The sequence below is a fragment of the Pelmatolapia mariae genome, linkage group LG14, assembly GCF_036321145.2.
Source record: "Pelmatolapia mariae isolate MD_Pm_ZW linkage group LG14, Pm_UMD_F_2, whole genome shotgun sequence".
Classification (NCBI taxonomy): domain Eukaryota; kingdom Metazoa; phylum Chordata; class Actinopteri; order Cichliformes; family Cichlidae; genus Pelmatolapia; species Pelmatolapia mariae.
The window spans coordinates 14,515,570-14,527,954 of record NC_086239.1 but is presented as its reverse complement, the minus strand read 5'-3'; the positions used below and the strand labels follow the sequence as shown (position 1 = coordinate 14,527,954).

At 39.8% G+C, this 12,385-nt stretch overlaps 1 protein-coding gene across 2 annotated transcripts in view; it reads right to left on the bottom strand.

Moving 5' to 3' along the window:
• Window positions 1-12,385, bottom strand: part of veph1 (ventricular zone expressed PH domain-containing 1) — a 73,698-nt gene that overhangs the window by 13,412 nt on the left and 47,901 nt on the right. Inside the window, exon 11 of one of the 2 annotated variants that reach the window (XM_063493312.1) lies at window positions 4,707-4,824. In XM_063493312.1, coding sequence (XP_063349382.1) covers window positions 4,707-4,824 — 118 coding nt within the window. Of the gene's footprint in view, window positions 1-4,706; window positions 4,825-6,966; window positions 7,059-12,385 lie in introns of those variants that run through there. The other variant, XM_063493313.1, reaches the window with a different exon arrangement.

The window sequence follows — 12,385 nt, the reverse complement described above, 5'->3', positions numbered from 1 at the left end:
GGCACTAGAAAGCATGCCTCTAGCACCCCCGTTCTTGCTGATTTGCATTGGTTACCCATAAAATATCATATCGAATTTAAAATATTGTTGCTCACCTTTAAAATTATGAATAATTTAGCCCCTCGTTATCTTGTCGATCTCCTTAGTCCATATGTCCCTGGGTTAGCCCTCAGGTCTTCAGCCCAACTACTCTTGGCTCAGCCTAGATCTAGACTTAAATCTAGGGGTGACCGTGCTTTTGCCCTGGTTGCACCTAACCTGTGGAACAACCTTCCCTTCGCTATCCGCGCGTCAGACTCCATTTTATCTTTTAAATCCCGTTTAAAAACTCACTTATTTAACATAGCTTTTCCATCTAGTTAGTGTCCCTATTTTATATGTGGCTCAATTTTTTATCTATGTACTTTATCTTTTAGCTATATCTGTTCTTAGTAACTTTGTTCTTATATTTCCTCTTATTCCTGTATAATTAGTGCCCTCAACCTGACGACATATGTGGTACTTTGTTAATAGTCTTTTATTTAATCATGTCTTAATTTTGCTGTTATTGTAAAGCACTTTGGTGTACCGCTGGTTTTTTAAATGTGCTATACAAATAAAGTTGTATTGTATCGTATTTAAAACCCCAGATTTCTCAGTTTTGGCATTTTACATGTTGTCACAGAGTTTGGTTTCAGTTTCAATTGTTTTAAAGGATTTTTAAGATGACTGGGGGTCTGTTTGATGGCTTCTTCAAAAAACTGTCATTAGTTAAGGGTTACTTGTGTATCCATGTTTGTTGTAACGGTAAGATATCTTGTATCAGGCTTACTGACACTGATTTCAGCTGTTCAGGTACCTGACTGTCTGAGCCTGACTTTGGTACAGATGTATTGTACATGTTCTGATTTTTATCTGTTGTGTGTTTTAATCAGAGCCAGGTGCCATAATAATGTGCTGGGTTAACTGAATTGTTAAATACAAAAGAGTCATTTGGGAAGATTTGTACTCATCAGGTAGATGTGATACTGCTTTGACAACAGGCTAAATTATCTGAAATAAATGCAAGGTGCAAAAAATCTGTAAAGGTGGTGTCAATCATCCACCCATCCATCCATCCATCCTCTTTCGCTTATCCTTTTCAGGATCCCAGGGGTGCTGGAGCCTATCCCAGCTGTCTTAGGGCGAGAGGCAGGGTTCCCCCTGGAGAGGTCGCCAATCTGCTGCAGGGCTTGGTGTCAGTCATTTTATTTAAAAAATGTACTTGTATTCAACATAATATCCTCTTTCTATAAGGACTGTTAGAAAACAGAAACTATAACATCTGTCCAAGTCTGATCAAGACAGCCATGCATAGAAGAAACAGTATGGTGTAGCCCAAAAGTCTTGAGACACCCCTCACTTCTTTATATTTTGTCAGGGAAATGTGGAACAGGTGCAGCGATTTATTGAATCATGTGCAAACATTCATCAAAATACAGACTGAAAGACAAAAAACAGAGTCCATACAATTCAAACAGGACTGAAAGTATGTATGAGCACCTTTACTCTTCAACACAGTCTGAACTTTTCTTTAAGCAGTCTTCAGGAATATTTCTCCAGGCTCCTTGAAGGACATTCAAAGCTCTTCTTTGGATGTTGGCTGCATTTATGTTCTCTGTCGACATGAGAATAATGTGCATGCTTCAGTAATGTTGAGGTCCAGGCTCTAGGGAGGCCGATCCATGACTGATAATGTGCCATTGTATGTTTTCAACTCAATTCAATTCATATAGTGCCAACAGTCACCTCAAGGTCCTTTATATTGGAACATAAAGACCCTACAATCATATACAGATATGCTTTTACTACATTGGCTGTGCATTTGGGATCACTGTTGTGCTGGAAAATGAAGCTCTTAGATATCAGATGTTTTCCAGCTGGTATCGTATGGTGGATCAAAATCTGATGGTACTTTTCCGCATTCATAATTCTATCAGTTTCGATAAGATATCAATGAGGATTTGAACCAAGAATTTAAAATCTGGATTCATCAGACTTGCTGCTACTGATTTTCAGTCCAGTTCTTGTCTAATTTGCTGTACTTCAGACTTTTCTCCCTTTTTCCTCACAGCCACCCTGCCACTGAGACCAATTCTGGTGGTCTTTGTTGGATTTTTTTCCCCCTATTTCTTAAGGACATAAAGACATTTAACAGTATCTTAATATCTTATGGACACTGAAGATACTTCTGCTACTATCTGCTATAGATAATTTTTTAGGCCTTCTACCTCTTGTTCTGTCCTCTACTTCTCTGGTTTCCTTAGTTTTTGTAAGGACACCCTGAACACCCTGAAAATACTATTTTGACAGACATAAAACACTATTTTATGTCTGCTAAATCGTGCAGAGGTGGCAAAGTACAGACTCTCTTTACTTAGAAAGTCCAGATATTTGTTTAAAAATGTAGGAAGTAAAAGTAAAAAGTTGTCCAATAAATTCTACTTCAGTACAGCAGCAAAGTGTTTGTACTTGGTCACTTGTTATCATTGGCATTTTTTGTAGATTCAACTTAATAAATGAGGACATGTGTTATATGTTCTTGTGACAGGCCGCTAGTAACAAAGTGCCTAAAGATACAATTTGAAAATGGGTCGTTGCTAAGTTATCTGTTATGTGTAGACAACACTGCTTCATCCTTTGAGTTTTTTTATGATGATTCATAGGGCAGTGCTAAGTGGTTAAAAAAAAACCCATTTCTCTGCAAATGCTACAACGACTGGACTGGATAAGAGTGAAAAAGCAGCCAATGTCCTAAGAAAAAGTTCGAAACACATGGAGAACAGCTGCTCAAGAGCACTTGAAAAATGAGAACAAACTCTGGCAAAATACAAAGACGTTGGGAGTGGCTCTGGACTTTTGCACAGTACTGCAGGCACACACAGACACACACAGAGCCCCACGGGGACACAGGGTATCACCGTTCCCCTTCTAAATCCTCCTGTAATGAAGAGAAACTGGCACGAGTCTAAAAAGGTAACCATCCATTCCTTGCAGTCATTCAGCCAGGTCAGTGAATGCACCGGTTAGCAGCGGAGCTCAAAGAATGGAGTTCAATTGGCTTCTGTATTGTTTATATCAAGGAGTCTTGAAATGAGCCATATAAATGTCAATACCACTTAAATGTATGAAGATCATTTGTTTAAACAGACTTCTCATTAATCTCATCTGATTTCTGATTATTATAAAGAGCCAAATCCAAGTGGACTGTGATCTGTGTGTTATTCCAAGTATCCACAGCTGGCCTGACCATTAGGGTTAGCCAATCTAGACCATTAGTCCATCTATTTCAGATTTTGCCATACACACAGACAGAGGCAGCGTCTTTAGTTCTACCTGCCTTTTATAAGAATTTTCTCATTAGATAAAGCAAAAGAAAACCTCACAAAACTTGAATATGGCTTTCTGCTGATTCTCTAATTATTTATTTTACGCTACAATACAACAGTAAAAGTCCTAGTGATCTCTCACTAGGACTTTTACTTTGTGCCATGTATGCATGGCACAAAGTAAAAGTTCCTCAGTATTTTTAATAACTGATATTTAAACATCTACAAAAATGCGAAGAAATGTTTAGCTTTAAACATGTTTTATGCTTTGTCCGATTGTTACCCGCACCAGATTCGTGGCTCCTACCCGTTTAGCCTGGTTCATAGCTCGTTACTTGCTTTCATATCTGGGCCAACTTGGACTTCATTCCATTAAGATGAAGTGAATACAGTTCACTTAAGCACATTCTGTGCGCTGCAGCTACATCTATCGCCACGCTCTCACAGACGGATGAGGCTACATACCACTGATGTTACTCTCACTCACTCGCGCACACATGGAGCATCTTACAGTTAAACTTTATTACACGACTACTATTACGTGACTAGATTACATGCCTCGCTCCTGGAGGGATCTCTGCTTGAGCACTCCAGGAGAGGTTAGCAATGGTCCCGAATCTCTTTCATTAAATCCTGATCGTAGAATGAGTTTAGCTTTAAACTGGCTTCTCTTTATTTGATTTTGGGACTATCTGGTAGTATTTATGCAGAAATGTAGAAAACTATGAATGGTTTATACATTTTTAAGCACTGCAATTTTCAAACCAAAGGTGATTTAAGATTTGATCTTTATTCCAAGTCTTACTTCATCAGCACAAAGCACTCACTGAAAGAGGTCACCAGTCCAAAGTAAAGTAATCACATCTGAGTCATGGTGGAAGTGACTGACTGCTTATAGTGACTTTAAAAACACTTAAATCAGGGTGGCAGCTGTTTTGTAAGAGCTGCTCTCTGCTCCACTTTCCTTCACTTTTCCGGGGAAAGGTCATGTGCCTCGAAGGCATTCTGAGGGAAAACATCCCATGGAGCTCCCCAGAGAGAGAAAACTGTGCCCAAGAGAGCTGGTGAGATGACATGAAATGAGAAAGCAATCTTTTAAAATCCCACTTTAGTTGTTGTTCATTCCTCTGTTTGGAGAAGACAGAAAAGGATGGGAGTAATTCAGGGGAAACCGCAGGAGGACAAAGTGTGTGAGGCAAAGTGTGTAATTTCGATGTTTGACGATATGCAAGAGCGGAAATGTACACTGAAGTGTTTATAAAGGTAGAGGGCTTCAATTTTCAGATAGTAAGAGCTCATTTCTTCATTCCTTCTATTCTCAGTGCCCGTCTTAGCGTGCATATATGTGTGTGCGTGTACCTGTAGCTTTCTCAGGGTTGTTACACATGAAGCAGAGCCAGCCTCCTTCCTCCTCACTGTATCCAAACAAGTCGAAGAAGCGCACCTCTTCTAGCTGGATCTGAAGGTTGTCCAGGTCCTGAAGGCAAACGGAAAGGAAACAAATACATGGAACAGCTGAGCATCTCAAATACTAAACTGTCCTATTTAAACTTTCTATCTGCTGTGATCAATAGTGACTGCATATTTGTCCAAAAACATAAAAAAACATAAAAAAACAGACAAAGAGTTCACGCTGTTAGTGACTCATTGTAACCCCACAGCTGCTGTTCGCCTCCATCCAAAGCAGCAGACAGTGCACAAGAGAGATTAAGAACAGGATGCGGGCAGGGTGGAGTGGGTGGAGAGGAGTGTGATGGATGATTTGTAACATAGAGATAGCAGCAAGTGAGAAAGGGTAGGTTTACAAGATGGCATGCTATGATGCATTGTTTGAGGTGGTGGCAATACCAAAAAGACAGGAGGCAGAGCTGTAGGTGCAGATGTTCATACTGGGAGTGACCAGGATGGATAAGATAAGGAATGAGTACGTCAGCGGGACAGCTCAGCTCAGCTCCCATTTCTCTATGTAATGAGAAATATCACGGAGAGATCAGGCATCTGTGCTAAAGCAGAAGAATTTAACATTAGAAAAAACTGAGTGGTGTCCAAGATGGAAGGAAGAAACACTTTTTCTTCCTTCCATCACTGGAAGCTTTGGAATCTGCATGAAAAAGGAAAAAAACACATACAAAAATTAGGCTCGGGCTGAATTAATTCAGGTGAAGAAGAAAAAGAAGAAAGCAGGCAAAGGATGAGGACCAGCTGAGGACCATAAGATGACTTAGCCAAAACAGGAAGGTGAAAGTTATGACATCATTCTTAGATTTATAGTCTACATAGTATTTATTAATGCATTTAATTAAGGCAAGTCCCACAATTACCGTTTCCATTTCTTTTTCACTTTTCTTTGTTTTTCTCACTGTTGTATAAATACATTTTTACACTCTCTCGTATTATAAGACCCCTTGTGATTGAGCTTGCAGTGAAAGAAAGTCAGGCACAGGTTAAAGTCCCGAAAAAAAGTTTTTTTATTTAACGCAAAAACAAAGGTGGTTAAATTATACAAAAAAAAAATCAAAATCTTGGGCCCATAAAAGAGGTCAAAGTAACAGAACTCTACTCAAAGTTAACAACAAACAATACTGGCAACTCAAACAAACTGACCTCCCTAAATGAGACAAAGGGGAAACTTAAATAGTGGCTGATCAGCCCACAAAAACACAATAAGGGGTAAAACACACAAAACCTAACTGAAACTAACATAACGGACTCCATTTCCCCCCCATGATCCAGAGCTATGGAATGAGCCAATTTGCAGTTCTCCATCTAGGCTTGCTCCGCCCCCTTTTCACCTCTTGGCTCATCAATCAGGGGACCGGAGCAGCTGTAACTGAGGTAACTCAAAAAACAAAGAGATTAAATCATACATAACAGTGTAAACTAAAATGTGCGCACTTATTTTAGAATACAGTGTTGTGTGGATATGTGAATTAATTCTAAACCAAAACCAGTTATTTATTATCCTGTAAATTAAACCCACTGTGTGGCTGTAACTGCAGCCATCACATCCCTATTAGACGCCTGTGGCAATTGAACTTTAACTTTATTGTAGACTGTACTATTTTCATCCTTTATCATGCTGCTATAAAACAACAATTTCTTTTGTGGGATCAATCAAGTATCTACTTATCTAACTATCTGTCATAAATGATAAATATATTATTTTTAATAAAAAAGAATAAAAAACATTTCGTTAAAAGATGTGTTTAAGTGGGTTAAAACAAATGAGCCTTCATCATGATCAAGTTCATGGAAGAATTCTTGCACTGATTGCTGCACTTTTCCGGAGCTTTTCCTGAGCTGCTGGCGTAGCTGCGGATTGCTGTTTTTATTATACTCATCACTTTGTGGTTTACATGCAACACACAGACCCTTGCACGAAATGCACTAAAAGACCTTTCAAACAGTTTACAGAATTACCGAATGACAGCAACATCAGAAAGAAGGAACACGAGAACCTCGAGAAATACCAAGGGCTCACAGAAGAACTCGAGAAGATGTGGAAGGTGAAGGCAACAGTGGTCCCAGTGGTAACCGGAGCACTCGGTGCAGTCACCCCCAGGCTGGGAAGAGTGGCTCCAGCGGATCCCAGGAACAACATTTGAGATCTCTGTCTAGAAGAGTGCAGTCCTAGGAACAGCTAAGACACTGCGCAGGAACCTCAAGCTCCCAGGCCTCTGGGAGAGCACCCGAGCTTGAAGGATAGACCACCTGCAGGGGCGAGCGGGGAATTTTTATATATATCTATGTTTTATTTAGACTATACTAACATTCCTGAGGTTGTTAAACAGCTCAGGGCATCAGCAAATACAAAATCACACATGCATAAGGGATTCTTAACTCTAAGAAGTAGCTACTTAACAAAAATCCTGAAAATATCAACTTTGCATCTGTGTCAGAAGAACAAACAATGGAAGACTAGACCCCCACCAGAAATCCCACAAGACCTCCTGCACATGGTAAGAGTTATACTTCACTTTGAATTCACACAAACACACTTCAGTGACACTTGACATATTTCTTTTTTTCTTCCTTGGAGAAATACATGAAAATGATCGATCACTACCATCATTTTTTTTTTTTTTTTACATATACCGTACATTTACCATAAATTTACATTATCTTTAACTAAAACCATGTTTCTGCAGTGCTGTTATGTGGTTTCCCAGATCTCTTTTATCATGATTGCACAGTTTAAATACCCCAGAAACAAACCTACCATATACACGCGGCTTCAGGATTTCTCTAAAAAAACAGCTCTTGTACACTGATCATCAGTAAAACTTCTGACTTCAGCAAGCAAGCTAACAAATGCAGATGGATTTAAATAACTATAAGAAAAAACTGAACATAGCTACACTGTGCTGAGCTACTAGTGTGTTTTAATTTATCCCCTTGATGTTAAAAAGGAAAGATGTCACATCTGATTTGTTATGTTATTACTACTTAAATGACTAAAAATGAAGGGGATTTGCCTGCAGATACAGATAAACCCAGACCATATGTGGCTTGGGAGAGACCGAACATCTGTGGGTTTACGCCAACATTAATATACTCATAACGTGCAGTAGACCGAGTGGTCTTCAGGAGATGTAAGCTTGAAAATGAACAAATGGAGAAAAAGATTTGCGAAAGAAAAGCAGGAGCAAAAGACAAGAAAGTTAGTGAAAGGATAAAAAAGACGAGGAGATGAGAGTCGAATAGTATGACAAATACTTTACCCGACTGTTTTCACAATATACTGTTTTATACTTGTACTACGCTGCAGAGGTACCAAATATGTTAGAAAATACAGTGCACATTTTTCCCCCACACGTAGTTCCACTGTGTTTCATAATTACGCTAATAAGTTCCTAATATGTTGCTATCTGGAAATATAGGAGAGCGTTTATTGTTTTAACTGATTATAATATGTTAGCAGGATTTAGCTAAAGTATCTAATGTTGGCCATCTGCAGCTCCAGGCAGTATTTCCAGGAAATGTCAGTAAGCTGCACCTCTGGGCTTCAAACTGGCTCCAATGTAAACCCACAGTGGGTGTCACGACTTTTTACAGCCATCTTTAAATAGCGTCAAAGGTGGGGTTATCTACCAAATGTTAATATAGTTAAAGAACCACTCCACCCGTTTTAAAAGGAGTGCTTATCAGGCTGTGGTAGCATTTGATTATATATTAAAAATAAAAAGTTTAGCAAGTAGCAGTTGATGCTTTTGAGATGAGAATCATCAGTAGGAATTTCTCAACTATCTCCAATGTCAAAACTTTACATGCACCTTCATGCATTACAATTACAAATCAAATCTTGCTCTATCAGCAGTCACATCATCAATAAACACTAGTGACCTGCTTCTACTGGCAGCCTGTTTTCTCTTCCCATCATTCACCATTTGTCTTGGTTTTGTCTGTCAAAATAATGTCTTTCAGATCTGTGCGGGCTTTTTAAAAATGTTTTCTGTCTAATTTGGCCTTCTTGTTCTTGAGTGTAATCAGTGGTTTGCAGCTTGTTGTAAATCCACTGTTTTCACATTCATGAAGGCATCTCTTAATTATAGACCTTGACACTCTTACCTCCCCGAGAGTGTTCTTGACTTGGTTTGATGTTGTGAAGCTGTTTTTCCATGGGAATAATCCTGTCAGCCACTTCGGTTGTGTTTTGTGGTACTTGAGGCATTTTTTGGTGTTGCTGAGCTGCTCAGTGGATTTATTGTTTTTAGATTTAGTCAGTCTGAATTTTTTTGTTCTCTCTCTCTTACACTGACAGGTTTATTTTGTTTTTTCGGCCTAATGATGGCCTGCCTCACTTGCACTGACATCTCTCTTTGGGCCTCATATTTAAAATTATAGTTAAAATCTATTAAACACTTTGAATCATATAAAATATCCTGAACAGTAAATGCAAAAAAACCCCCAACATATTGTAAAATTCCTTGAATTGAAGTTGGAAGTCTGCACTTCAATCACAAATTGGTGATGCACAAAGACAAACCACCTTTGTCCAGCAAATTATGGACCTGACCTGACCTGACGGTGTTGTTCTGTGGATGGATGAGAAACCAGAATGACTCGTGAATCGTGTCGTAGTTTAGACTCACCCGAATCTCGTCTTTGTTGGCTTTACAAGTGAAAAAGAAAAAGCAGAAACAGCTTTTCTACGGACATTCAAGGAGCCAATTACTGAAATAGCTTTAACATCGTTTACCGATGACACAGCAAACCTCTGAAAAGCAGCAAGTGGAGACAGAAGCAGAGAGAAGATAAAAGGACCGGCTGTGAGTCAGAGGTTGAGCAACAGTGTGTAACAGTGAATGCAAACCCGACATCTGCTGCAAAATACAAGAAGAAATGAATGACCAACAAAGAAAAATGAGTAAGATCAGATGTATTTGCTTCCAGAGCCCATTACAATAAAGCCTTAAACTCCAGCGTATGTGTGTCTAATCAAATTATCGCAACTGAAAGGCCGTAATGCACGGAACAAACATCCAGTATATGTTTTCAAATGTGAGCTTTGACGCTGCTGAGGCTAGAGAGATGAATTTGCAGCTGGGCAACAGCTTGACGTGGACAAACACGGCCATGTTTGATTCATCAAGCCCCGAAAGGTGGATTCAATAAAGAGATGAAGAAACAATGGCTGGATTATGTGAGTCTGAATGTAATCTGTCTGTCCTCGCAGAGCTTTCAATAAACCCCCTTTGTGCACCTCTCTCTATCATTCCTCTCTCTCCTTTCATCATGTTGTTTAAGTTTACAATTATATTTTCATCAAGATGCGAGATTGCCAGTGCACATGGCTGACGGCAACTGCAACAATGCTCAATGTACCAAATCTGCAAAACACGTCCTTGAGGTTGTTTTTGCCATTTAAAATCTTATCTTATTCATTTTTTAACATAAATCCAGATATTCTAATAAACTGGGGAATGATAAAAGATTTTTTAAGAAGCCAAACTGTTATTAAGTCCAGAAATGGAGGAAAAAAATGTGGTTGATGAGGTCGTAGGAATATATTTGAAATTTCCGCGGAGAAAGCTGAATGAGACTGAAGCAGGAAGGAGGAGGAGGAGGGAGGGGAGTGTACGTCTGGAGAAAGGTGAGTGGATAAGAAGAGGGAGTGTTGGGAAGGGGGAGTGGAGGAGAGGCGGACTGAAGCAATAAACAGGGACGTGCTTTATTTCTGTCCCTGCGGACTTTCATCTGCGGCTCTGTCTGGCAGGCCGGGGTCCTGACTATAAAACTCCTTTCACACGGGCACACGCAGAGGTCAGCTGTCTCCTCTACCCTTGTTTCGTCCCCGAGCATCTTTATCTAATCACAGCCTCGGCCCCATCTTTATCTTCGAGTACCCCGCCTTCCTCCCTCCATCAAACGTTATCTTCACCACAGTTGTATCAACAAACCCTCGCGCGCTGGGCAAACTGAGTGAAACAATACTTTTCAAGCACCTCCTTCCTCAGACTCCCACTTTGCTCTGTCTCCTTTTGTATCTTGTGCCATGTCTTCCTCTCACTATGTAAGATAATCCCCACTCCCTAAGTTTTCTCCTCGGCAAAGTTTACTCCTTGCTAACCGCCCCTTCAGTTCCTCTCAGTTTCCTTTTCTCTTCATCTGCATCCCATCTGACCATCTTTGCTCCTCCCCACCCTTTCTGCTCCTCATTTCCTTCACTTTTATCCTTTTACATCTTTATTCTTTTAACCTTTTACTATTTTCCAACTTTATGTATCTGTAACTTTTAAAACAAGTGTTATTAACTTGTTTAAGGTTTTTGTTTTTTCCCCCTCTTGCCCTTACCTCCCTCCATCCCTCCCATTTTTGCTTCCACCAGCTTTTCTCTGTGTCATAAAACTACTAACCCGAAATGTCAGAAGCTAAACACAAGCCCCTCTTAAATCACAGAAGCCTCATAAAGCCCTACAGTCTCCCTTTAAATCTTCCTGTCAGTACGGATGTAACTGGTAACCTTTTCTGTCTCACACATATAACAGCTTTCCTTGTCTCGTGGCTCTTCTCCTTGCTGTCAAATCATGTGTGATGCTGTTTGGCTGCCAGTGACAGGAGAGAAGCTGTAGATCTCATTGAGGCGGAAAGAAAGCAAAGAGGCAGTGTGATGAATGTGGATGGAGAAAAGAGTAGTGGCTCTCTTTCTCCTCCTTACTCTTAAATTACACCTTTGTTTTTTTCTTCCACCTCAACACTAATTTTGCTTGTTTTGTGTTTCTGGATTAATTTCGGTGCCAAAATCGAAGCTGTCAGCATCAGCATGTTTTTACATTCTGCTAAGATAATTTAGTAGTGGTGAGCAAACTTGTTTAAATCTACAGTATTTGCCACTCCCCGTCAATGCTTTGCACTAAGTACATTTTAATGTGAAGGCAGTGATCTTAACCGTAACAATTAACAGTCCATTTACACAGTATAATTTCTTTCACAGACATTTGCACTTATGCACTGTTGGAATGTTGTGGTGAAACTTTGCAGACCCTTTTCTAAATTCCCAGGCCAACAAATACTGCTGTTTAATCAACGTCCACGGTGTTGTAGCTGTTCTTGGTGTTTAGTATCCTCGCCAAGAAGGCTTCAACATGCAGACTGGAGGAGTTGGGGACTGAGACACCAACCTTCTAATTGGCAGGCAATCCGATCTGCCTCCTGAGCCTCAACTAACTACTACCAAGATACGCAGTATACAGTAATGCACCAACTTTAGGCAGTGGTGATTATAATTGTCATTGCCACATATAAATCGTTCTAAAGCCCAGGAGTCACAGTCACTGGGTAAGCTGGTTTTCAGAGGGTGAATGCTGTGATCCATGACCTTTTCTAAAAACTTAACCATCTAATTTTTTCTATTGCTTTTTTAAATTTCCAACTAATAAAAACAAAACTACAAAGCGAGTGAAAAGGAAAGACTCAGTGTGTCGAAACAAAGAGCAAAGTACAAAGATCCATGTCAGGATACGCTGTGTGGAGTATGGTCAATGTTAGCGGAAATTAACCTACGGCGAAGGTTTAATGCTGGAACAATCAAAGAAAAA